At 58.8% G+C, this 24,103-nt stretch overlaps 3 protein-coding genes across 19 annotated transcripts in view; all 3 read left to right on the top strand.

The window, feature by feature from the left end:
• The first annotated feature begins 537 nt into the window (after positions 1–537).
• On the top strand, positions 538–12,623 carry LOC135310638 (maestro heat-like repeat-containing protein family member 7). Of its 4 annotated transcripts, XM_064439141.1 has the most exons (23): positions 538–1,778; positions 2,354–2,565; positions 2,829–2,920; positions 3,155–3,271; positions 3,543–3,622; positions 4,027–4,138; positions 4,360–4,449; positions 5,072–5,176; positions 6,052–6,223; positions 6,690–6,781; positions 7,219–7,368; positions 7,562–7,716; positions 7,829–7,973; positions 8,479–8,666; positions 8,755–8,892; positions 9,131–9,245; positions 9,461–9,598; positions 9,890–10,066; positions 10,272–10,427; positions 10,777–10,878; positions 11,250–11,348; positions 11,700–11,763; positions 12,086–12,622. In XM_064439141.1, the coding sequence occupies exons 1-23, from the start codon at positions 1,585–1,587 to the stop codon at positions 12,295–12,297; spliced, it is 3,105 nt and encodes a 1,034-aa protein (XP_064295211.1). In that variant the 5' UTR covers positions 538–1,584; the 3' UTR covers positions 12,298–12,622. The 4 variants fall into 4 exon arrangements, with proteins under 4 accessions (XP_064295211.1, XP_064295209.1, XP_064295208.1 ...); XM_064439139.1 differs by having other exon boundaries at positions 2,829–3,271; positions 11,250–11,352; positions 11,704–11,763; positions 12,086–12,623; XM_064439138.1 differs by having other exon boundaries at positions 2,829–3,271; positions 12,086–12,623.
• Positions 12,624–14,492: 1,869 nt separating this feature from the next.
• LOC135310639 (maternal embryonic leucine zipper kinase-like) lies at positions 14,493–19,503 on the top strand. Of its 14 annotated transcripts, none has more exons than XR_010370718.1 (6): positions 14,493–15,966; positions 16,507–16,650; positions 17,354–17,446; positions 17,552–17,620; positions 17,999–18,143; positions 18,763–18,974. XR_010370718.1 is itself a non-coding variant. In XM_064439144.1 (6 exons), exons 2-6 carry the CDS (start codon positions 14,963–14,965, stop codon positions 19,029–19,031), a joined length of 405 nt encoding a protein of 134 aa, XP_064295214.1. In that variant the 5' UTR covers positions 14,508–14,597; positions 14,909–14,962; the 3' UTR covers positions 19,032–19,503. The 14 variants fall into 14 exon arrangements, 9 of the variants coding, with proteins under 9 accessions (XP_064295219.1, XP_064295214.1, XP_064295212.1 ...); XR_010370716.1 differs by having other exon boundaries at positions 14,495–15,966; positions 17,996–18,143; XM_064439144.1 differs by lacking the exons at positions 17,354–17,446; positions 17,999–18,143 and adding an exon at positions 18,981–19,503 and having other exon boundaries at positions 14,508–14,597; positions 14,909–15,010; positions 18,763–18,855.
• A 634-nt stretch (positions 19,504–20,137) lies between these two features.
• LOC135310686 (mediator of RNA polymerase II transcription subunit 13-like) overlaps positions 20,138–24,103 on the top strand; it is a 31,912-nt gene continuing 27,946 nt past the window's right edge. Inside the window, 2 exon segments of the mRNA XM_064439568.1 lie at positions 20,138–20,592; positions 23,031–23,971. Coding sequence (XP_064295638.1) covers positions 20,138–20,592; positions 23,031–23,971 — 1,396 coding nt within the window.

The following is a 24,103-nucleotide window of genomic DNA, read 5'->3' on the forward strand; positions in this document are numbered from 1 at the left end:
GTGCCACCGCCCCGGCCACCTTCAGCACGCCGGTACCTGCCGCAGGCCCACAGCCCCGCAGGCCCCAGCGCTGCCCCCACCACCGCCCCTTGCAGAGTGACTCTTTTGCAATCAAAAATGTTGAAAAGAGGCACCCTGTGGAGGCAGATTAGGGACCACTTTCAGCCTTTAAGAAGGGACAGGACATGGGGCAACGGTTGTGGACTGAAGCAGGGCAGATTTAGATGAAATACAAGGAAGGCATTCTTTGCCATGAGGGTGGTGAGACTTCTTGTGGTTTAGCCGGACACTCAGCCCCACACAGGCGCTCGCTCACTCCCCCTCCAGCAGGGTGGGGGAGACAATCAGAAGGGTAAAAGTGAGAAAGCTCGTGGGTTCAGATAAGAACAGTTTAATAATCAAAATAAAACGATAACAACAGCAACAATAATGCAATGAAAAGGAGACTACCGAGACAGACGCAAAACCCGGGCCAGGGGGAAGGGGGAATGAACCACTGAAACAGACAGCTTGTGTCGCAGCTGCTCACCACCCGCCGACCCGCCGCCACCAGTCCCCGAGTCGCAGCCGCCTCCCTGTGCGCCAACTCCCCCGCTTAATATACTGGTCGTGGCGTCACATGGTATGGAATATCCCATGGCCAGTTGGGGCCAGCTGTCTGGGCTGTGGCCGCGGCCCTCGTGGCCCCTTGCCCACCTGGCAGAGCATGGGAAGCTGGAAAGGTGCCCGACTACTACAGGCGCTACTTCGGGACGCTGAGCCGCTACTTAACAGCAACTACAGCATCAGTGCGCCACCGGCACTTCACCAGCTACAGTGGAGAGAATTCACTCCATCCCAGCCCAAGCCAGCGCAGACTCCAGAACAGGTTGCCCAGAGACGCTGTGGATGCCCCATCCCTGGAAATGTTCCAGGGCAGGTTGGGCGGGGCTCTGAGCAACCTGGTCCAGTTGAAGATGTCCCTGCCCATGGCAGGGATCGGGACGTATTTCTGTGGGAGGCGGGCAGGGTGCAAGAGGAAGCCCATCGACCGCAGAGCCAGGTTCCAGGCCTCTAGCCAAAGGGGGAGCGCCAGTGCTGGGCAGTGCTGCCCGTGCGTCGCGGTTTAGCCCCATCAGCAACTCCGCACCACGCAGCTGCTCGCTCACTCCCCCCACCCCAGCGGGATGGGGGAGAGGATCGGAAGAGCAAAAGTAAGAAAACTCATGGGTTGAGGTAAGAATTTAAAAAAGAGTTTAATAATTAAAACAAACCAGTCGTAGGTATAGTAATAATAACAGTAATGATATGTTGAGAAGGAAAACAACAAGAGAGGGAGAGAGAGGCGACACCTGGGGAGGGGGAAAAGCCAAACAAACAGCAAGCGATGCGACCGCTCACCACCCGCCCACTGACGCCACCAGTGCCCGAGACGCGATCGCTGCTTCCCCGGCCAACTCCCCCCAGTTAATATACTGGGCGTGACGTCACGTGATACGGAAATATCCCTTTGGCCATTTTGGAGCCGCTACCTTGGCTGTGCCCCCTCCCCTCCCCCCGTGGCTTGTTGTGCCCCTGGCAGGGCCTGGGAAGCTGGAGGAGCCCATGACTAGCGTTCGCACCGCTTGGCACCAACTAAAACATCAGTGTGTTATCAGCATTATTCTCATCCTAAATGCAAAACGCAGCACTGTACCAGCTCCAGTGAAGGAAATCAACTCCCTCCCAGCCAAAACCGTAACCCCGTGGCAGGGGAAGCACGCAGAGGGGCCAGAGGCTGCAGCCAGAACCAGTGCCGGGTCAGTATCCCTGGGAGATGCCGTGTCACAGTGCGGGGCAGGACAGCCTGGCCCTCCTGGCCCAGTGGCCGGTCACAACAGGGCCCTTTGTGACCTACCTGTGTGGCAGCTAGAGGTGCCCAGCACCGGCGTGGCAGCCCCACAGTGTCCAGGACTCTCACGAGAGAAGGCCATGAGCCGCGCAGGTCGTGGAGGAGCCCCTGTGCACAGAGCACGTGTTTCCCTGCGGCCCCGGGCACACCACGGCCCCAGGGCCACGGTGCGTCGCCAACGCTCCACCGCCCCCACCGGGTACGAATGCAGGGCTGGGGCTGGGCCAGCGCCACAAGGACCCCCGGGGACCCCCGGGGCCCAGCAGGCGGGCCCTTCCAGAAGGGGCTGGGGGCAGGAGAGCCGGTGCCAGCGCCGGGGTGGGGACTGCCCGCTGGGAAAGGGCGTCCTGCGGGAGATCCCGCCTGTCCCTGGCCTGCTCCTCCGCCCCACCACCTCCCCGCTCCGGCCAGGCAGCAGCGGGGTGGGGCCGCCTGCCGTGGGCTGCCCCCTTCGCCCCCTCACCCCTTCCCTCCGTCCCGCAGGGTGGCGCGTGATTCCCCCCGCAGGAGCTCTGCGCCCAGGGGGGCAGAGGAGGAAAGGGCTGGGGTGGCCGCTGAGGACCAGCAGCACTCAGAAAGCCCCAGGCAACACGAGCTGCCCAGCGAGGACCTGGGCTCTGCCAGCCCCCCCCCAAACGCGGAGGAGGAGGAGGAGGAGGAGGAGAAGAGCCCCAGTCAGGAGACCCCCTCCACAAGTGGGTATCCACAGGACCTCCTGCCTCAGGGCACAGAGCAGGGCAGGGAGAGGCAGCTGCGCTGGCAGGAGGCAGAGGTGCTGCGGGGCTGGGACCTTTCCCACCCTGCTGCCAGCGGCATCCTGGGGGAGAGGGGGCACCAGCACCCTGGCCCAGGGCTTGCCAGGGACAGGAGGGCAGCGGGCGCAGGGCTGGAGGGAGGGCCCCTCTCTTCCCTCTACCTCCTGCCCCTGCCCACAGCTCTCCCTGCTCTTCTTCACCAGGTGCAGCTGCTACTGCCCCCAGCTGCCAGCTGGAGGGCGATGAGGAGGAAGCCCACGACTACTTCTTGGCCTTCCTTAACAGCACCGAAAGGGTAACCGCAGCCTTCGGCGGCAAGGCTCTGCCTGCAGCTCCCAGCTGGGCGCTGCCGTACAGCTCCGCTGCCTGCGCGCGGGCTCTTGGAGGGCTGCTGCCCGTGCAGAGCTGCTCGCCTCCCGGCCCCCTGCACCACCACTGCAGCGCCTCGAGCCCCTGCTCCTGCTGGCCGTGCCTCTGCCCCCTCACCCTCCCTCCCTCCCTCTCTCTCTCTTTTCTCCCGGACTGTCAGGAAGAGGCCTCCAAGCTGAGGGTGCTGGCCTCCATCTGCACGCTCTGCAGAGCCTGGCTGCAGGGCAGGTACCTGCCTAGTTTCAGAGCAGCATGTGAGCTGGTGGAGAAAATGGAGGTGAGGGGACCCCCAGCGGGGCTGAGGGAGGGGGGCAAAGTTGGCCGAGCACGGCTCCAGCGGTCAGGACAGCACTCGGGCGTCTGGGCTCAGGGGGAGCGGGAGACAGGCCTCCGTGGGAACAGCCCTGCCTGCCATGGGGCGACTGCGGAGCGGGGGCAGCTCTGGGTGCCGGTGCTGGCCTGGGGACAGCGGGGCTCTGCCCACCTTGCACACTGGTGCGGGCACTGGCAGCTCCTGTGCCCCAGCCAGGCGTGCTCTCCCTCTCCAGGTCCTCCGGCTAAAGGAGTTCCCTCCCAGCATGGACGCCGCGATACGGCAGCAAGCTGTGCTTGTCATCGCTGCAGTGAGGTGCCTGCCCCAGGCCCTGGCCGGGCCAGAGCCTCCCCACAGCACAGGCCTGATGGCACCGGGCACCTCCTATCCTGGCAGGACCCTGGCAGCGCGCTCTTTGGGCCTCTGCTCGCCCTCCTGCTCGGCCCGTCGCCGGGCCTCGTGGCAGGCTGCAGGGTGCTCCAGGGCTCCCCGGTGCCTCTTGCCTTTTCCTCTGAAGGGAGAGGCAGGAGACAGAAAGGGGTTCGGGCTCCACCGGCCACGACTGCCCTCTGTCCCTGGCCCAGCATCACGGGGGAGGAAGGCGGTGCCTCCACACATCCCTTCCCCACCTCGTACGGCAACTGCCAGCCACAACGTTAGCGGACACCTTCCCGGACGTGGAAGCCCCGGCATCCAACCGGCACCTTCTTTTCTTGCAGCAAAAATACGCAAGGCCTGCGGGACCAGCCCGTCTGCCACTGCGCCTCCGGCAGCTTCCATCTTCTTTCAGCAGAGAACACAGAGCACGACCGTGATTCACTCGATGCTCAGGCAAGTGTGGGGTGAGAGCCTGCCAGTCGGCCCCCATGCACCTTTCCCCAGTTGGCTTTGGCTGCTGGAAGATGATAGAAGAAAGACCGGGGGGACGCTGGGGCCTCTCCTGGGCACCAGAGGGCAGCTGAGGCACGCCTCGGGTGGAGGGCATTCAAGGCCAACCTCCTGCAAGGAAGACGGGCCAGGGCAAGTGTGCCACCCGCTGCATCCCCTTGCAGATCCTGAAGACCCTGGACAGCATGCTCATGGTGCTGATGCACAGGGCTTCGCCGAGGACCACCACCATGATAGTGGAGAAACTCCTGCAGGTCAGCCATTTGCCAAGAGCAGGGCTCACGGGGTCTCTTCCCTGCCTTGCCCTAAAGAGACGCGGCCTTCTGGAGCATGCACACCCCAGCCCAGAACCACAGCAGTCGAAGGAGTCCAAGTGTCCTTCCCAGGTCCCCTGCTCTGGCAGCTGGCACTGCTGAGCCACTGCCTTCGCTCCCTGCCCCATCCCCGCTTTCCTCCCCAGGCCGCAGCAGGGCGGAGCTCTGCTGGGATGCGGCCACGGGGCAAGGGGAGCCCAGCCCTGAAGTACTCTTCTGCTGGCCTCCCCATGGCCATAGCGCAGCCTCCCTGGTGCAGGACCCCCTGCAGGTTCCTGTCCTCCTGGAGAGGGGGCGTGCGGCCCTTCTTGGAGGAGCGCATGGAAAGGGGCAGGGGTGGCTGGGGGACAGGATCCGGCTGCCTCCCTGACTGCAGCGGGTGCCCAGCTGTCGGCAATGGTCCCCGAAGTCAGGAGGCGGCCAGACCCCGGTCCAGGCCTTCCTCCTGGCCGGGGGAAGCTTTGGCGGCCCGTTGCACAAACCCCGCAGGCACTTGGCAGAGCCACCGCTCCGGGTGCCGCTGTTGTTTCCCAAGGCAGACCAGCAGCTTTCCCCTCCTCAGGCCCTGGTGCCCTTCACAGCCAGCCAGGATGTGGCTACGCGCCGGAGCGCTGTGAGGAGGATTGTCAGCCTGAGCCGGTGCATGAGGCCCGCTTCGATGCTGGAGGTAAGGAGCCTGCGGTAGAGGAGACCTCTGGGCACCCCTCGCCCCTTCCTGGTGCCCCAGAGTAGCCGGTAGCTCCGGGCTCCCTGCCAGGGAGGCCTGGCGTCGGGCAGGGGATTCAGCAGGGCACAGCCCTGCGCCAGCACTGGCCAGACGCCAGCGCCTTTGCCCCTCTCTCTGGATGCTGCTCTCACCCATGCCTTCTCTCTCGGGAACCAGCTCTGGCCCCGAGCAGGGGAGCATTTGGCGGGCCTGGCTCTGGCAGCCCTTCGCTCCAGGGGAGGCCCTGCATTGCTGCCCAGGCGCTTCAGTGCTGAGGGCCTGCGGGGCTCTCGGGTCCTCACCCTCCCCGCTGCCACGGCCTGATCCCGGCCCCTTCCCCAGCCCGCTGGCCCCGGGGCTCCTGCTGCAGCTCCGCAGGCCCTCCCTGCCCGTGCTGGGGAGAGCTGGGCAGGGCAGTGCCAGGCCTTGGGGCAGCCTGCCAGAAGGACCCGGCAGGGGGAGAGGGCGCCTGGCTGCACCCCGCCAAGGGGAGATGGAGAGTCCCACCAGCGTGGGAGGAGGGCTCCTGCAGCTGAATGCCACTGTGGAGGACCAGCAGAGCCAGGCTCTCCATCCTCCTGCAGGCACCCCAGTCCCGCGGCCTCACGGCGATGGGAGGCAAGGCCTTCCCAGGGCTCCCTTCGCAGGGAGGCAGCACGCTCCTCGCCCTGTTGCAGCTGCCGCAGGACGGGTCTCCACGGGGTGCAGTGTGGGGCACAGCCCTCCAGAGCTCTGCCTCGTGCAGCACTCGCCCCGGGGCCTGCTCTCGGGGCTTAGGGCTTTTGTCCCATCTGCCGCAGCCTGGCCCTGCTACAGCTCCTTCCTCTCTCCCACAGGCCTCGCGCTTCACAGCAGGCACCACCCTCCTCTTCAAACTCAGGACCCTGCCATTCCTGGGGCAGGTGATGGGGCACCTCACCCTGTCCTGTGCCGAGCAGGACCAGGAGATCAGCCGCGGAGCTGTGGAGGCGCTGCGTGCCTTCCACCGCTTCATTCTGCTGCGACACAGTAAGAGACGCTGGGGCCTTCCTGCCACAAGGGCCCAGGCGAGGCGCCGCACCGCCTTGGCCCCCCTCCTCTGCTAGAGGAAGGAGCGGCAACTCCTCTGAGGCTGGAGCAGGGCAGCAGCCATGCCGCGCCAAGCCCAGGCCCCACGCAGCCCACCTTGGAGCGGTGCCTTGGGGACCGGTCTGAGAACCCTTGAGCTGGAGGGCCTATGGCAACAGCATCCCGGGGCTTCTCCCCTCCTCCTCCTGCCAAGCAGAAAGCCACACCGACCCCTCCTGCCCTTCTGTAGCCTAGGAGGCCGTTTCCCTTCCTCCCCCTGGGGAGGGGCCCACGGCCACCCTCGCACATCTCCGCGCCTGCCCACACAACGGAGAGCCAGGCACAGCGCTCTCCCTGATGCCCTCGCCTGCTGTCTGCAGCTCTGCGTTGGTCCTGCCGCTCACTGTGTGTCTCCCCTCCTGCCCAGGCAGCAAGGCAGCATGGGAGGATCCAAACCTGCCAGCGGAGCGGGAAAGCGCTACCACCCTGGGGCCCAAGGAGTCCGCTGACGAGGCGGCGGTAACGAGCTCCTCCCTTGCTGGGGGTCTGGGCCATGGGGCTGGCAGGACACTCGGATGAACCAGTGCATCGGGCGGGATGGCACGGCCTTCCGCGCATCAGGCTGCGGGGTCCCACCGCTTCTGCACAGGGAGTAGCCAAAGGCCTTAAGCCAGCGTCACTGCAGCAGCTCCGGCCATGCTGGCCACCAGCGAGTTCTGGTTGCTGGCAGAGGCAGCACACCGTGGCCCTGTTGCCCCACTGCCCTCCTTCAGGCCACAGAGCAGCTTCCTCTCCGCACCCTCTGTGGCTGCAATCACCCCAGAGCAGGCACCTGTCCTGGGGCAGGGGGCCAGTGCTGCCCCGCCTTCCTCACTCCAGAGCTGCCCCCGCTGCGCAGCTGAGCCCTGCAACCAGGGTGTTCAGTGAGACACCTCTTCCCTCACTCTCTCCCTCAGATATTTGGGAACTTCCTCTTCCAGACTGAGAGGACTGACTTCATCCTCACAGTCTTGAAAGGCATGGTGCACCCAAGAGTGTCTGACACCCAGCCGATCGCCAACATGCTGGAGGTGGTCTTGAGGGACCCCAGCTCGGAGCTGGCCAAGGTACGCTGCGTGCAGCCACGTTCCCTGTGCGCGTGCCCTCCGGGGGCTGTGGCCCCCACCCCGAGTCCGAGGCTTGGCAGCACCCGACAGGCGGCCTTGGAGGCCAGCAAAGAGCCACGGGAGGCAAGCGGTTCTTGGCGGCAGCAGGGGCTGTGGCTGCGCTCCAGCCCACTCCACTCCCCTGCCTCCACAGGTGGGTGAGGTCGTGCAGACCATCCATGGGCAGCTGGCGTACGTCAGCCAGCAGCCGCTCAAGGACATCCTGAGGAGGACCCTTCTCCGGCTGGCCCAGTTGTACCCTTGGGAGGTGACCACTGGCCTCCTGCACGCTTCCCCGCACTGTGACAGGTACGTGGCTGGCTCATCCGCCTCAGGGGCAGCTCAAGACCTCTGGAGCCTGCCCAGGCAGAAGGGCTGGTGGCCAAGGCAGCCCCACTGACAGCGTGCTCTGGCTCCGCAGCACCGCCAGGGCCATGTGGAGCATGTTGGCCTCTGACCGCTTCCTCGCGGAGACCGTGCTGAAGCAGCTCCTGCTGGCCCAGGAAGAGGGTGCCAGCTTGCACGTGTTTGAGGCAGAATGCTGCTGCTGCTGCTGTTTCCTGGCTGTGAGTGTCTGGAGGAGGCCCGTTCCACCTGTCCACCCGCAGGGCTGTGTGCCCCTCTCCAGCCCCTCTGCCCTTCTCCCCCTGCCCCCAATCCCAGACCTGCCCAGGGGCTCCTGGCACAGGGGCCTCAGGGCCACGCCAGGCAGGGCAGTGTGTGCTGCTCAGCCTGCAGCTCACAGCCAGGCAGCCTGCCCTGCCCCTGCCCCTGCTGCCCTCAGTGGCCTTCCCCCCTCCCCACATCCTCCTGCCTGTGTGGCAGCCGGGAAGCCTGGGCCAGGGCGGCTGCCTGGCTCCCTCTGGGCCACCAACGCTCGCATGCCCATATTACAAATGGGAGCTGAGACCTGAGAGCCGCCACTGGTGGGCTCCAGGCCATGTAGTTGGGCTGGGCTCTGCTCTGGCATCTCCCTCAGCTCAGCTCAGCGCCTGAGCTGCTCGCCCCAGCCCCGGGCGGTGCTGCAGGGACACCTCTGCAGTGAGAGCGGTCCCTGGGTGTCTTCTGCAGGTAGCCGGTGCCATGAGCGAGATCTTCCAGGAGCCCGCCTGCCGATGCCGCGTGCTGTTCCTTTTAGCTGAGCTCTTCATGGCAGTGGTGGTCCAGATCTCCTTCAGCCTGAAGAGCTCACGGCAGGGCTGCTGCAGGCCTGGCAGTCACAGCTGGGAGGCCAACCATCCTACAGACCTCTGCCTCAGGTGCTCTGCCCCTGCTCCCTGGTCTCTGCCCCAGGCCCTGAGCTGCAGCCGCGGCTCCACGTGTGACCCTGCTTTGCTCTGCACGCAGGCACGCGCTGAGCGGCATGCAAGGTCTCTTCCAGTGCCTGGGCGGTGCCTCCCTGCTTGAAGACATCGGGAGGCAGGGTGCCTGGGACATGCTCATGAGCCCCGAGACCTACCACACCGGTATCGCCTTGCTGACTAGGTGAGAGCCTCGCCAGTTCTCCTGGTCTGCCCGGGTGTTTCTCCCCTGGAGAGGAAGGGCCCCCTGCACGATCCCCTTCCTCGTGGGCGGTGGGGCGCGAGCAGGCGACGCAAGGTGCAAACACAGCCTTGCCCGCCGTGGCCGGGCCTGCGGGGTAATGGCTGGGGCTGGCAGCGCAGTCCCAGAGAGCTTTGCCTGCCCAGCTCGGTGCCACCAGTGCCTTCTTTCCCCCGGCCAGGGTGCTGCGGCGTGAAGTACCAGACTGCTGCGCCTCCATATGGGAGAGGGCGGCCGTAGGCCTCCTCCAGAGGCAGGACTACCTGGACGTCGGTGCCATGACTGTCTTCGTTGAGGTGGGCCTGCTGGCAAGCGCTGCCTGTCTGAGGGCACGTGGGGGGAAGCTGGGCTGCGTGCACGAGGCAGAGGGCAGAGGGGAGGTGGGGAGGGACCTCTGTGGGCCCTGCAGCCTCCTGCCTGGGCTGTGACTGGCCCTGCTGCCTTGCCCCGAGCCGTCCGGGAGCTCTGCTGGCTGTGCCGGGCTCTCACTCTGCCGCCGCCTGCGTTTCAGCTCCTAGACTGCACTGACTTTGAGGACGTCTCTGACCACGTCCTGTACGTCGTCCACATCCACCTGCGGAGCAAGAACTTGGTGCTGCGCAGGATGGCAGTCACGAGCCTCGTCACACTGTCTGGGAGACCCGAGCAGGTGAGCAGGGGCAGCCGGGCACAGGGAGGGCACCCACCTGGGGCTGGGCTGCAGGCGATGGTGCGTGCAGTGACTTGCTCAGGCTTTGCCAGCAATCGGGAGCGGCGGGAACGGTGCCCACCGCTCCCGCTGCCCTCTTCAGCAGCCCCTCAGCACATCAGGCCAGGCCCTGGGCTGCGCCACACGCGGAGAGATCTCTGCACGACCGGCGCTGCACCCTCTACACGCAGAGTGCTTTTGCCGGTGCGGTCCTCGATCGCATCGCAAAACAAAATGGTGTCTTTCACGCAGGCAGCGACTCTGCAATACCTGCTGCCGCGGGTCTCACAGCAGCTGCGGGATGACGACTGTGAGGTCAGGACGGCGGCCCTGACTGTCCTCAGCAACGTGCTCTGCCTGGTGGACAGGCAGACGGCTCTCACCATCGCTCTGCAGCTGGTTGAGATGCTCCTGCCACTCTTTGAAAACGTAAGGCGGCGGGAGCGCAGAGGCTTGGTTAGCATGCCTGAGGGCATGTGTCCGTGGCCCGGGGATGGCGCGGCCCTCTCGGCCTGAGCCCACCGGCCCATGAGTTCTCCTCACTGCAGAGGGAGAGCCGCAAGCCTTCCCCTCCGCACCGTGGGCTTGGAGGAGCCAGGACTGAGATCCTCCCCTTTTCCTTCTCTCCTCCTAGGAGTCCAGCTACGTGCGAAAGCACTCCATCCTCCTCTGCAGAGACGCCATGAAGGTTGCAGTCAGAACCCACAAAAAGCAGCTGCGGAAGGACGTGCAAAGGAGCCTGGTGCCCCTCTTCTTCCACCTGCACGACAGTGACCACAGCGTGGCTCAGGTGGGGACTTCTAAGCCTCTGAAAGTGCCTCAGCTGGGGCCCAACCTCTGGAGTCCCTGAGCAGGGCTCAGAGCCCCTCCCTGCCGGCAGCCGCACAGCTGGCAGCATCTGAGAAGCTGGGCAGGGACATTTCCTACACCTGCCCTGCCGGATCCAGCACAGCTGGGCAGCAGTGCGCGGCCACAAAGACCTAAGCACTGGAGCCCCCGTGGGCTTCCCAGCGGCGCCTGCAGGTGCCTGAGGCCGCGGTTTGGATGCCCAGCCCTTGCCTCCCCCCGCCCTGCCCAGGGACCCCCAGGTCCTGTCCCTCGGGCGGCGGTGCCACCTCCCGCTCTCTGCTCCTCTGCAGGCATCTCAGGAAGCCCTCCTTGGAGCTGCCGAGTTCCTCAAGTGGGGGCAGCTCAGGAAGCTGATGCAGATGGAGCAGACGTACCAGGTTGGCGAGTGCCTGGTAAGGATGCGCCCGAAGCCCCACGCCCAGCCTGGAGAAGGCCGTTTCCCCCCACGCCCAGCGCGTGGGGCTAGCAGCTGTGCCCCCACCCACAGCGGCAGCCCAGCGCTGCCTGCGTGCACCGCACACAGGCTCCCTTTCCCCTCCATAGACCAGGGGCGCCGACAGAGCCCTGGCCCAGCTGGGCCTTGGTGGCAGGACGGCACAGCAGCGCCCCGGGGAGCACCCTGCCCTCTGCTCCCTCCAAAGGCCAGCAGGAGCCAGACGCTGGCTGGGCATTGTGGGTGTCTGGCCAGGGGAAGGCAGGGGGTGCCAGTCCTGGGCACAGGGGGAGGGTCTGTGCCAACCCTGTCCCCTTGCGCTCTCTCCAGCTCACGCAGAACAGCAGAAGAGCAGAGGAGTACCTGCACCAGAGCCTGCCGTATCTGCAGAGCCCACAGGAGGCCTTGCGTGAGGCGGCCATCAGGTTCCTTGGTGAGCCACAACCCCGCCGCGGGCCTCTCCCTGCCCCACGGCAGCTTAGCCCCAGCCATGGCTGCTGCCGAATCCACCGGGCGGCTGCAGAGCCCTGACTGCCCGATGCGGGGCCAGGTGCCCACCGAGCTCCCTGCCACCCTCTCCCACCCCAGCCCGTGCACGGGGGGCTGGTGGGAGCCTTGTTGCGTCCCTCGCAGGCGCCCTGGGCTTCACGCTCAGGGGAGCGCCCGGGCTCAGCCTTGCCCAAGGGGAGGAGGGCTCGTGGCCAGGCCCGTGGGGCCAGTGAGGGGAGCGAGGCTGCTGGTCTGGGCAGGCCAGTAGGATTTGTGACAGGCTATGTGTACCTAGGTCTCGCTGGACAGCAGCTGAGGGATGGGTGCCAGGAGAAGCTCCAGGTCATCTACGAGGGTGAGTGAGGGCAGTGGGGTGTCTGCGGGGGCTGGTGGGGAGGAGGGAAGACCCTGGGTAGGCAGCTCCAACCCCTGCCCTGGCCGTGGAGGGCTCCGATCCCTGCGTGGGTGAGTGAGTGGTCGTGTGGCCAGAGCCAGGGAGAGGTTTCAAGGACACGTGGGGCCTCGGTGGCCAGCACCTTCCAGCTCATGCCAGCGCCCCTGCCTCCCTCCTTCCTGGCTCTGGGAAGAGCTGCGGGGGCAGGGGTGGCCCTGGCCAGAGGGGCTCCCAGGTCCCTGCAGATCTGCGCTCTGACCTCGGCTGGTCCTTTCTGTCCCAGCCCTTCAAGGCACGGTGAATGACCGCAGCCTCTCGGTCGCTTCCCTGGCATCTCAAACCCTGCTGATCCTGGGCGCTGCAGCACCAGAGCCTCCCTCCGGATTCCGCCTGCAAGCACTGTGCTACCGGCTCCGGAGGGCGTGGAGGAGGAGGAAGAGGACCCCTGCCCTGGGAGCCGGCTGCCTGTGCTGCTGGAACTGGGTGCAGCGCTGATCCCCGTGTGCTCTGCACACTGGCACCACCTGAGCAGCTGGGCCTGTCCCCTCGCCAGCAGCTTCTGCCGCGCTCCCATTTCATGGGGAGGGGCACGACTGGGCCGTGGCCCATGGCTCCAGTGTGTTCGCTGGCCGGGAAGCCTCAAGAAGCAGCCAGGTGCTGTGGCAGGGCAGCGAGAGGAACGCTTTGGAACGCGGCCCAGGAAGGAAAGGGGCATCGTGCAGGCTGGAAGCAGAGGCCTTCGCACAGCTGGCCTGCCTGTGTCCCCCAGCCGTTGATAAAAGGAGTGTGGAACTTCCTGTGCTCTTTGAGTCCTTCTTTCCCGTCCCACACTGCCGTAGGCTACCTACAGCCCTGCTGCCCGCCAGGCCCCAGGGGAACCCTGCCAGGCCCACCACGCACCCCTGGGGAGAGCTGCCACCCCCCAGCAGTTACAGGGGACGCGTCGGGTCCCGCTTGCACCCCTTGGGAAGCCCTTCTGTCCCGCAGGCCCCCACAAGGGCACCAGGAGGGGCCCCACATGGTGCTGTGGAGCCTTGCTCTTCCCCAGACAGCTGGGGGGGCTCTGCTGCACCCAGCGTGGAGCCCCAGGTAGCCATACTGCTCCCCAGGCCCTGCAGTGGCCCTGGAGCGCCTTTCATGGAGCTCTGCGAGGCCCAGGAGAGCCCCTGGGGCTCTCTGGAAGAGGCTGCTTGGCCCTGCACATGTCCCTGAGAGGGCTTTGAGAGGCCCTGGGGATCTCTGGAGGCCGGGGGGGCCCTGCCCAGGCCCTGGCCAAGCCCAGCATCCATGTCCAGGTAGGAGATCGGCCATGTCAGACCCCATTGCTTCTCCACCCCCTGCTGACCAGAGTGGCAGTTCCTCCCCAGGGCATGCACGGGGAGCTGGGAGGGGTGGAGAGCGGACCCCACCAGTGGGGGAGCGGGCAGGGCCAGAGGCCCCCCACACTAAATGGAGCCATAGTCAGCCATGCACGCACGCACCCCCCGGGACTCGGACGCCCAGGGGGGTGGGAGTGGGACTCTGTCAGGGACTAGAATCTTGTCTCTACATTGTTTGTGGGCAAGTTTCTCTACCGCAGCCTGATCGCCACGGCAGCTGAGCAGAACAGTTTAATCACCAAGGCCGACGCGGCAGGAATGTGCGCCCCGCTATCTCGGAGCACATACTCTCCGTGCGTAGGGCCGGTCTCAAGGCTGACTGGCAACATGTGGCGGGTGGGGCTCGGAGCCTCCAGAAGTCTCAAGCACCCTCTAGTGACGGTACTGGGCATGTGCCCCACCGCCGAAGGGGAAGCCTGGGTACGCGGGACAGTTATCGACTATGCAAGAGAGCAACCTTACACCAAGGGGAAACCGGCAGAGACGATGGAGGAGCGTTCTGGAACGACCCCCCTCCTCGGCTTCAAAGGTGCATCGGACGCCCGGACACCACCCGCGCCCCCTCCCCGCACCGGACAGACTGCCGCAGATCCGTGGGGACAGCTGTCGCAACAGTCCCGCTCCCTCCCACCCTCCTGTTCACTTTTTCACCCTCTTTTCCCCCCTTTTTTTGGCTTTTCTCTCGCATATCTCTTTTTGGCCAAACAAAGTGCCTTGGCACTTGACTCCGGTTTGAGTCTTAATTCTGTTTCTGAGAATGTAAAAGGAACCTAGTCACGCTAACACATCGGAGTTACCCAGAAATTAGGCCCAGCCGCCCCCAACATCCCAGAATTATGAGAGGTCGGTTGGAAACCAAGGGGGTTTAACTGCTGCCAAACTGTTCAGCCCAACAGTGGATCGTGACAGACCCTCAGGGGCAGAGGGAAGGGACCCCGCAGGGTCAGGCCAGGGAGAATTTATATAGATGCTGTGAGAACGCCTGAGCTGTAGCTCAGAGAAAGCCAAGCGACCGCTGACAAGCAGCCCCCGCTGCTCCCGCGGCAGCGGGGCTCGGGCCGGGCGGCCGCAGGGGGCGGCCCCGCGGGAGGGAAGCCGAGCCCGCCGCGGCGCGAGCGCGGGCTCCTCGGGCGGGCGGACATCTTGCGTGTGGCGCAGGTCGCGCCCCAGCCCCCGCCGGCGGTAGGACGGGGCGAGGTTCTCTGTCGGGACCGGGCACGGCCTCCGCCGCCCCCGTCGGCAGCGAGATGGCGGCGGAGACCCTCCCGCCATGGCGGCGCGCTGTGCCCCAGCTCCGCCCGACCTCCCTCCCGGCAGGCGTGGCGCGGGCCCGCCTCTTCCCCTGGCGTCCTGCGCGGTGATTGGCCCCTCGGGCGTCCTGGGCGGTAGCGGGCGCGCGGCGCGGGCATTTGAACGGTAACGGCCGCGCGGGGCGGTGAGGGGTGAAGTGGGTATCAGGGTTTGGAGGGAGTTGTGTCTGTCTCTCTCCCTCGGGTGTAGCTGCCGGGTCCTCCCCCACCCTATTCCTCCCGTCTCCGTGGGTGCCTTCTTCCCCTCCGTCGTTGGCGCCGTCCCGCCCCCCCCGAGTGCCCTCCCCGGGAGCGCCCCCCGCGATCGCGCCCCCCCTCCCCGCAGCCCCGGTGCGGAGCTGCAGCAAAGGTACTTCCCTTCCGACGAGCCTGCTGGAGTGGAAAAGCACAAACGGTGGCTACGCTTTGTCCTTGCAGGCGCGGAGCGGAATAGCGAGGTCCCTCTTCCTCTCAGAATGGCTGCAGGTGGCTATGAGGAAATCCTCAAGTACTACGAATTGCGTGAAACAATTGGGACAGGTAGGCTTCATCTGAACGCACACAGGTGCGTGCGATCTGCCTAACCGCTGGAGTACTTACCTGAGCGCAGACTCACTGTTACCCCGGAATCTACAGGCCGTGTTTCAAGCGTGTCTCTCAGGGGACAGAACGCTGTGAGTGGAGGTCGGTAGCAGCGATCGCTTCTCCCTCTAGCGAAGATGCTGCGCGCTGTGTGCGCTACGGACTCCAGCGTAACTGAGACTGTAGGCCAGAAAGCGTGACATCGCTCTTAAGCGTCTCTTGTTTGAAGTCTAGGTGGGTTTGCAAAGGTAAAACTTGCGGAACATCTTCTCACCGGTGAAAAAGTTGCACTAAAAATCACGGATAAACTTGCTCTAGGGGTAAGCCAAAAGATACTTAACAGTCGGTAGCGTCTTCTGCTGTTCCTGTGGCGTTCTCGAGAACAGAGGGGCGCGACACGTCAGTGCCGCCTGCTTGTCCTGTTGGTTATCGACTGATGCTGTAGACTGGGAAGAGCGTTAATAGAAGACCACAAATCTTGTGCTCTGTTGTGGAGAGGGCAACCTTCTCTGGCTGTAAAATTGAGGAAGTTAAAGATGATTACAGTAATTGAAACAGAATGCTGGTGAGGATGCTAACTATTTTACACCTGCCCCTCTGGGTTTTGCTGCTCGGTGTGCCAGAACTGTAGGGCAGTAACAGCAGAGCTGTTGCTGGATTGAATCTGAGCAGCTGAATTGTATGCTGTCATCTCCGTGCTGTGAAATTGTGTGTCTCCCAATAGCCTGACGCTTGCTGTGACGTCCGGGCTGTCCAGGTAGTCGGCAATTTCATACCTTGCTGTTGCCGTCTCTTGGGATGATTTGCCTCGTGTTAAGGTAGAAATTGAGGCCACAAAGGACTTAGGTCACCAGCATATTTGCCAGTTGTATCACGTGATAGAGACATCCAGGAAAATATTCATGGTCTTAGAGGTAAGAAACGGCGTTTCTGCCATGGCGAAGGTTCCTGGTTTCAGCTGTAGCGGTGGATGATAACAGAGTTCAAATGAAACAATTTGTAAAAAGCCTTCCCAATGATGAGCGCGTTCAAGACGCTTCACTTTAATAGTGAAGCTGGTAGTGTGTTCTGTTTTCTGTCTACTTGTAAAAGCCACTCGTCACTGCTTACAGGAAGTGAAATGACTTTAATTCCTACGTTGCGCTTCAGTTGTTCTAAAATAGCATCAGCAGGATAGGCGGGACCCCGGACCTCCTGCGTGGTTGTCACCTCCTGGGCCATCTGTACCGCCTGTGACGTTAGTGTGATGTGGCCGTTGCGAGGCGTCAGGCAAGAGTCAGCCTGTTTGTCTCGGCTCGTTTGGCCTGCCGCAGTGCTGGCATGGGGCGCTTGGGTGCTACTGTGATAAAGCGGGAGGGATGGAAGGGTGTCCTCTGGTAACTGTCCAGTGCTCTGGTTGTTCAGATTTCGTTACTGCATTCTGAAGGTATTCTCTTTTTCCTGGCTTCACGCAGTACTGTCCTGGAGGAGAGCTGCTTGATTATGTAATTTCTAAGGACCGCCTTTCGGAAGAGGAAGCTCGTGTATTTTTTCGGCAGATTGTTTCAGCAGTTGCTTACGTTCACAGTCGGGGATACGCCCACAGGGACCTCAAACCGGTAAGCCTGAGCAGGGGTCAGATTTGCATAAGTAATAACGCACACCCACTTCTGTTTCTCCATGAGGAGCCAGAGTAAGTTACATCTTTGCCGTTGTCCTGTGCTTAGAGCTCTTGACCTGTCTTCTTCTGAAAGAGCGTTATTTCTACTTGCTACTGTGCTCCTCAGCTGAGCTGGATGCGGCTATATCTGAGGAAGGACCCTCCTCTGAAGGAGAAGCAGAACAACACGCTCCAGCTGGGAACGGAGCAGAGACACGGGTCTGACTTCCAATGTTGCTTAGGCCTTTTTCCTATTCCCTTTGTGCCGGCTTGTACCTGGAGACAGTCTCTGTGGTGCTATTCCGTTGTGCAAACTGTCCTGTTTTCACACCCAAAGGACTCCACTGAAGCCTTCTCGTCTCCGGGCTGAAGGAACTGCCTTTCCCTCAGCCTCTCCTCACTGAGCAAGCGCTCCAGCCCCCCGAGCAGACTCCTGGCCATCCACTCAGCTTACTTCAGTTTGATGTCTTTCCTGTGCTTGGGGGGCAGAGGCTAGATGCACTCTTCTAGCTGGGCTGAACAGAGGACTAGAGTGACTTCTCCCAATAGCCTGACCGTGCTCCTTTTCCTGTGTCCGTGACATAGCTGGCCACCTGTTCTGCCAGAGCAGACCGCTGCCTTGTGTCCAGCTTGCTGTCTGTCACTCCCCCTCTCCCCGCCAGGCCCTTCTCAGCAGATGGGAGCTAGTGTTCCCCATCTGGAATACGGGATATGTTCACTAGCAGCCGGTCAAAATCTGCAGAGGAGAGCTTTAGGTAAATTCTAGCTGCTAATGGCAGGAAGAAACAAGGTGGAAGAAGACACGGTGCCTTGGATACTTGGGTTGTAGAAGCTTTCATTACCGCTTTCTCTTTTACCAGGAAAACCCCCTGATTGACGAGCAACGTAACTTGAAGCTGATAGACTTTGGACTTTGTGCAAAGCCAAAGGTGAGAGTATCAGTCGCTTTCTCAGAGCAGAGCTAAGCCAGCTACTGCAGGCACGTGAGCAAAAGCCATGTTTGACTTCCGCTTGCAGTGCAGAGACTTGCCCAAAGACCCTAAACTCAAGCTGTTTGCACAGTTTTCATCCAATCGCTAATTACGTGGTGGGGCCTTAACTGTGGGAGAGAGCAGTTAACGGCATGTTATGACCAGACTGTTAGATCGTTTTCTCCTCTTACGCTTCACCTTCTATCCTAGTCTGAGGCAGAGATCACCTTGCACGTGTAGCACCTGCTGCCACCTATAACGGCCCAGAATATTAAGCTTATGTTGGTGTGCATTTTTCCCTAATAAGTTTTAATGGTGTCTGTCTCTTTTCAGAAGATTTGTGTGTATGTGGAGATTGTGGACCGAATCCCGGTTACGGTTAGGAATCCTCTGGTTCCACGTGATTGTAGCAAGTTGTTTCCCGAGTTTAAAATTGGTTCCTAGGAGACCTTTAAAGCCATTTGTCAGCTTAACACGTGAGGTGGGTGCTGTTAGGAAACAGTTTAATGGGCAGGTCTTACTGACCCAAGGACAGTTACTTGTCCTCGGATCGTTTTAGCTGCCTCAGGTGAAACTCGGGCATCTGGCAAGCCATCGAGACTATTAGACCATCATCGTCTTGGTGCTATAACGTCGTCTTATTCTGATCTGCCTAGAACAAAGCCCAGGCAAAGCAGTAACATGGTTTTAATAGGGAAGTATTTTTAGTGGTTCTTCATCAAGTTATTCCATTGAATACTGGTATAAATAACCAGCTAGCCTCATGCCCAGCAGCTCTTGCATCACTTCTTCCCAAGTGCCGCCTCTCTTCTCTTCGCAGTTGCAGAGGGAAGTCGTCTTATCAGAGGAGGAGCTGAGGAAAAGGCTGCTTGGGTGGTAGATGAATGAGCAGCTTGGGATCCGAACGTTTATGGGATACTCGTGGTCTTAGACAATTTTTGCCTAGAGAGGCCGTGTATTAATCCAAGGCAAAGTATAAGAATGTAGACGCACAGCAGAGGAAAATGAAGCCTCCGATGCCTCTAATATGTCGTTGCTAGGAGACTTAAGCTGTGTTAAAGCCAATGCTTCTCTGTGTTCAGTTTTCTCTGTTATTCCAGGGTGGCCTTGATTACCATCTGAGCACGTGCTGCGGAAGCCCGGCTTATGCAGCACCGGAGCTGATTCAGGGCAAGGCATATATTGGCTCAGAGGTACGTGGCACAGTTTTGGGTTAGGGCTCCCCCCGCACCGCCCCCCATGTGTTTGAAGCGGTGCGGTTCAGATACGCTCACGTATCTGGTTTCTCTCTCGGGTACCGCTGGATAACATTGCCTAGGTGGTTCTCAGAAGCCGTGTGACTAGCCTCAACGGTCACAGCCTGGAATAGCACATGGTGCTCTTGGCCACGTACCATGGAGCTGGCTAGTTTGTCCCGACCAACCCTTCCCTGTCATCTCCGTTTGGTGCTGCGTATTTTAGTGCCCTACAAAAGAGTCACCGAAAGTCCTTCCTCCTACTGCACGTTCAAGCAAGGATTTGTTCTGTTAATTATCCAACTCTTGTTGCAAATTTTTTGTGCAGTCTCAGTGTCTTGGATGCTTTACCAGGCCTGTCTTTAGCTTGAAATTTGTGTCTGAAAACTTGCTCTCTTTGTACGGCGCAGTGTCGTACAATTTGAGAGAAGAAAAAATGTGGAGGTTGCCCAGCTTGGATTCCACGTCTAGAACAGGAGGACCTGCTACTTGCCTTTGTGAATCCATCCAAAGCGCTGTAATTGCAATCCCCTCAGACCTCCTAAATTGCTGTGCTGTTGGACAGAGTCAGTCTTTTTTCTTCTGACGTACCTTTGCACCACTCTCCTTGGCCTCTAACTCTTGCTTGCGTTTTTTGGTTGGTTGTTTTAGTTTCCACAAAGTCCAGGCCTTTTCCAGCCTCCTTTTTCTTTGCGGTCCAAGTGGCAATTACAGTGTGAGGCGGTGTGAGGTATGTGTACCTTGTCGTGCCTCTGCGAGTAGAGAAGCAGCAGCAGGGCTTTCATCCCAGAATCCCAGGTTGGTCCAGAAGGGACCTCAGGAATCACCTCGACCAACCCATCTAGGAAGAGCACAGTCTAGGCAGGATGGCCCAGCACCCCATCCAGCCGACTCCTGAAGGTGCCCAACGTGGCCGAGTCACCCACTTCCCCCGGGGGATTATTCCAAGGGTTGACTGTGTCACCGTGGAAAATTTCCCTCTCGTGTCCAGTCAGAATCTCCCCAAGAGCAAGTTGTGTCCATCCCCCCTCGTCCTCTCCATGGGACTCCTTGTGAAAAGGGAGTCTCCATCTTCTTTGTCGCTACCTGTTGTGGTTTAGCCGGCGACTCAGCCCCACACAGCCGCTCACTCACTCCCCCACCGGTGGCACGGGGGAGAGAATCAGAAGGGTAACGCTCGTGGGTTGAGATAAGAACAGTTCAATAATGAAAATAAAACAACAACAACAACAACAATGCAATGGAAAGGCCCAGCAGGGACAGGGCTCTGTCGGAGCTGGCTGACTTCATTGCAAGGCCGCTCTCCATAACCTTTGAGAAGTCGTGGAGAACGGGGGATGTCCCAGAGGACTTGAGGAAGGCAAATGTGACCCCTGTCTACAAGAAAGGCCCAAGAGCAGATCCAGGTAACTGTAGGCCCATCAGCCTTGCTTCAAACCCTGGGAAAGTTATGGAACAAATCCTCACAGACTGGGATCCACCCAGCTGGAGAGCAGCTCTGTGGAAAGGGACCCGGGGGGTCCCGGTGGACGGGAAGCTCAGCGTATTTGCTCCGCTGAAGATACTGCCAAGTCAGTGCCTCCTACCTCTGAAGATACCAGATGCCTGCATTTTCAGGCCTTCTTGGGCTGTTCCTCCTAAAATTGAACAACTTCCTTTGCCACCTGCAGCCACTTTCATTAGAGATGGCTACAAGTAAGTACGGTCTTGTAGGAAGTTAGTTTGTCATGCGCATACCTAAAATGGCTCATTAATTAAAATTTTGCATATATTAACAGTGCTTCTGCTACGCACCAGAACCATAAAACATCCTGCCAGGGTGTTCTACACCTTTTCAATTTGTCATTGTCTCAGAAAAAAAAAGTTCTGAGAGTAGGCACATTTGAATTAAAAACAGCTTTTGGGAATCGGTGTCGTTAGTGTCCGCGACAGTCTTAGCGCTTTTAAAAGAACAGGAACATGGTACTTGAACTAATTACAATTTCTGATACAGGAAAATGCCGTAATTCAACATAAAGCAGAAGCGTTAAGGAATAAAATCGATGCACTTAAGCTCTCACATCTCTGCCCTCCCATTTCAGTGTCCTGCTCTCTAGCCCGCAGTGAGGTGTCCCTTCTTCAGACTCGTGTATTCAGTTTGAGCTTCAGCCTGATGATACCTGGTCCTGGTGATACCAGTTTGCCTTCGGAGGGCTCTTAGAATTTCGAGTGGGCCTGTGACAGCTCCCTTTGCCCCGTTCTTGTGTCAGCTCTTCTGAGTTCTTGCGATTTCACCTGAACGGGTCACCTAGGGAGCTGCTAATCAGAGAGGCGCTGAGGGCTGCATGCTATCCTCCGCTTTCCAATACTGACAGAAAGGGCGCCGTGTCTCTCCTGGCTATGAGAGCGCTGTGACCTGTAAGCAAAGACGGCTATCAAATCTAAAACCTTGTATTCCTTACTCAGTTTGCAGAAATTAGCAATGTTTATGGAAGGAATTCATTGCTGGAGATCATGAAAGCTATCAAGAATTTGCACCGTTAAATTCATAAAACCTCTTAAAAGGTATAATAATAGTACACAGGTCTCCTGCTGCATTGCATTAATTTCTAGAAGTAGCCGCCTGTATCTTTAAATCAGTCTGTAAATCCTTTAAATCAGTCCTTTTCCAGCTCCGAAGGATCCTTCAGTGTTCTCAAAAGAATTGCAAAAAAGAAATTGTAAACCCTTGATAGTGCCTAGGGAGCAATTTAATTCTCAGGTTTTTTTCATAATAGTAACCGATTCACCAGGCCTGAGCTGGTTATTAATTTCAGGTATTTGTTGGGGAAAAAACCCCTTTCATTTTAATATAATCCAATTAGAGTGAAGATTATTACTGCAGGCTTCCAACAGAGTGGTGATTGCCAATCAAGGTTTCTAGGTCACCTTTTCTTATTAGTCTGAGGCTTTCAGTGTGCTTCGGATTCAGAACTCCTTCAAACCTTTGTGCTCTTTTTTTTTTTTTCCTTTCTCGGTTTGAGGTGGACATACATCAGTTCAAGGTAATAAAATTATTCTGAGGAATAAGGTCTTCATTGTTTTCCTTTTCAAGTCACTAATGATATCTGAGCATTAAAATAGTACTCTTTTTAAATAACACACAAAATACACAGTAAGAACAAACGTGATGAAGGAGGGGAAAAAGGTTTTTTTCAAGAGACTCATTGAATTCCTACACTTTTTCCTTGCCCTAATGTGTAAAGAATATGTTTCAAGAAAAGTGAGCAACTTCTTAGCAGCTTGGAAAGGAAAAACTTAAGTGAAGTCTTACTCTTTTGGCCCCGTATTACCTGTTTCTTGATAAAATGAGTCATTCCAGAGAGAAGATAGATTTCATGGGAGTGTACAAACTGTTCTTTGGTCACTTAAATTTGGCAGAAAATGACAAAAACAGAGCAATAAAAACCAGTCATGACAGGAGATGACTCAAAAATATGATTCTTAGCTTTACTGGACTAAGAGTCTGTAATGCAGTGTGTCATGCTGTGCCACGGACTGTGTCATCCTAGGTGAGTATTTGCATTTAGAGTATCTCAAACCCTGTTACCGCCGGCATGCACCGTGAGGCAATAGCGTGTACAAGTGCCCCATGCATGCCTTCTGACAGCTATTTACAGTGGTAATTTCTAAAATAAAGTAAGATTTCTATGCCTCTGAAGTATTTTCTTCATTTCCACTAACGTGTGGAATTGTTTTTGACACAGATAATTGTGTTTAAAACAACAACTACAGATCTTTCTCTTTTCCCTAAAAGAGTTACAAATCTCCTAAAATCTTAACTTGATAATTCATCTAGAGCTTCTTCTCAAGAGCATTTGAGCTCTAGGCCATGGGAATAATCTTTGAGGGCTCTGTGCCTATGGTGATACCTCCTTATTCTACTGATAAGGCACGATGGTGTTCATGATGAGAATCGCAGTTTTAGTTGAGAGACATGAGTAAAAGGCGATGAGCAGACGTTTGAAGGTGTTCTTCCTTTACTGCCGTTACAATGAATCCTTTCAGTTTTCACCATCTCCTTGTATTTAAAAATAAGTTTTGACAAAATCAGTCTTTACAACCAACCAGTTTGTGATGGCATTTGACTCGGTTTGTTCATATATTTCTTGTAGCAATGTGCCTAGCGTTGGGAGTTTGGCCGACCAAGACTATCTTCAGCTGAACACTCCTCAGATGAATACACCAGCGACGCTAAATAGTACCGCTCCGGCCAGCAACAGCGGAGCAGGAGTTCTGCCGTCACCAGCGACTCCCCGCTTCTCTGTCCCCACCCTACGCACTCCCAGGACCCCAAGGACTCCTAGAGGTGGGGGTACTGCGAGCGGCCAAGGATCTGTAAAATATGACAGCACAGATCAAGGTTCACCTGCTTCTACCCCTTCTACAACCCGACCGCTTAATTCTGTGGAGCCGGCCACTGTCCAGCCAATCCCAGAAGCCCACAGCCTGTACGTCACCCTGATTCTTTCAGACTCTGTGTTGAACATCTTCCAAGACCGTAACTTTGATAGTTGCTGTATATGCGCCTGTAATATGAATATTAAAGGTGCAGATGTTGGATTATACATCCCAGATTCGTCTAACGAGGATCAGTACCGTTGCACCTGTGGCTTCAGCGCTATTATGAACCGCAAATTAGGTTACAACTCCGGGCTCTTCATTGAGGATGAGCTGGATATTTTTAGCAAGACCTCGGACATTGGCCAAGCTGCAGAAAGACGACTGATGATATGTCAAAGCAACTTGATCTCTCAGCTGGGAGAGGGAGCTAGAAGGACCCAGGAACCTCCAATGAGCCTCCTCCTCCAGAATCAGCACACACAGCCTTTCACATCTCTGAGCTGCTTGGATTATATGTCCTCCAACAATCGTCAGACACTCCCGTGTATGAACTGGAGTTACGACAGGCTGCAGGCAGACAGTAACGACTCCTGGATAGAGTGCTTCAATGCCCTCGAGCAAGGCAGGCAGTATGTGGACAACCCCACTGGTGGAAAAGTGGATGAAGCCCTAGTAAGAAGTGCCACTGTACATTCTTGGCCTCACAGCAATGGTACGGGCCAGAACAGGTTTTTTCCTTTGAGTTATTTGTGACCTCTGTAAATTTGTTTGGAACTTGCCGGTCATGAGCCACTTAATCTTTGTGGGAAATGATATGTGTAAAAATACTCTAGAAATAAAGTAG

Source organism: Phalacrocorax carbo, chromosome Z, assembly GCF_963921805.1.
Source record: "Phalacrocorax carbo chromosome Z, bPhaCar2.1, whole genome shotgun sequence".
Taxonomy (NCBI): domain Eukaryota; kingdom Metazoa; phylum Chordata; class Aves; order Suliformes; family Phalacrocoracidae; genus Phalacrocorax; species Phalacrocorax carbo.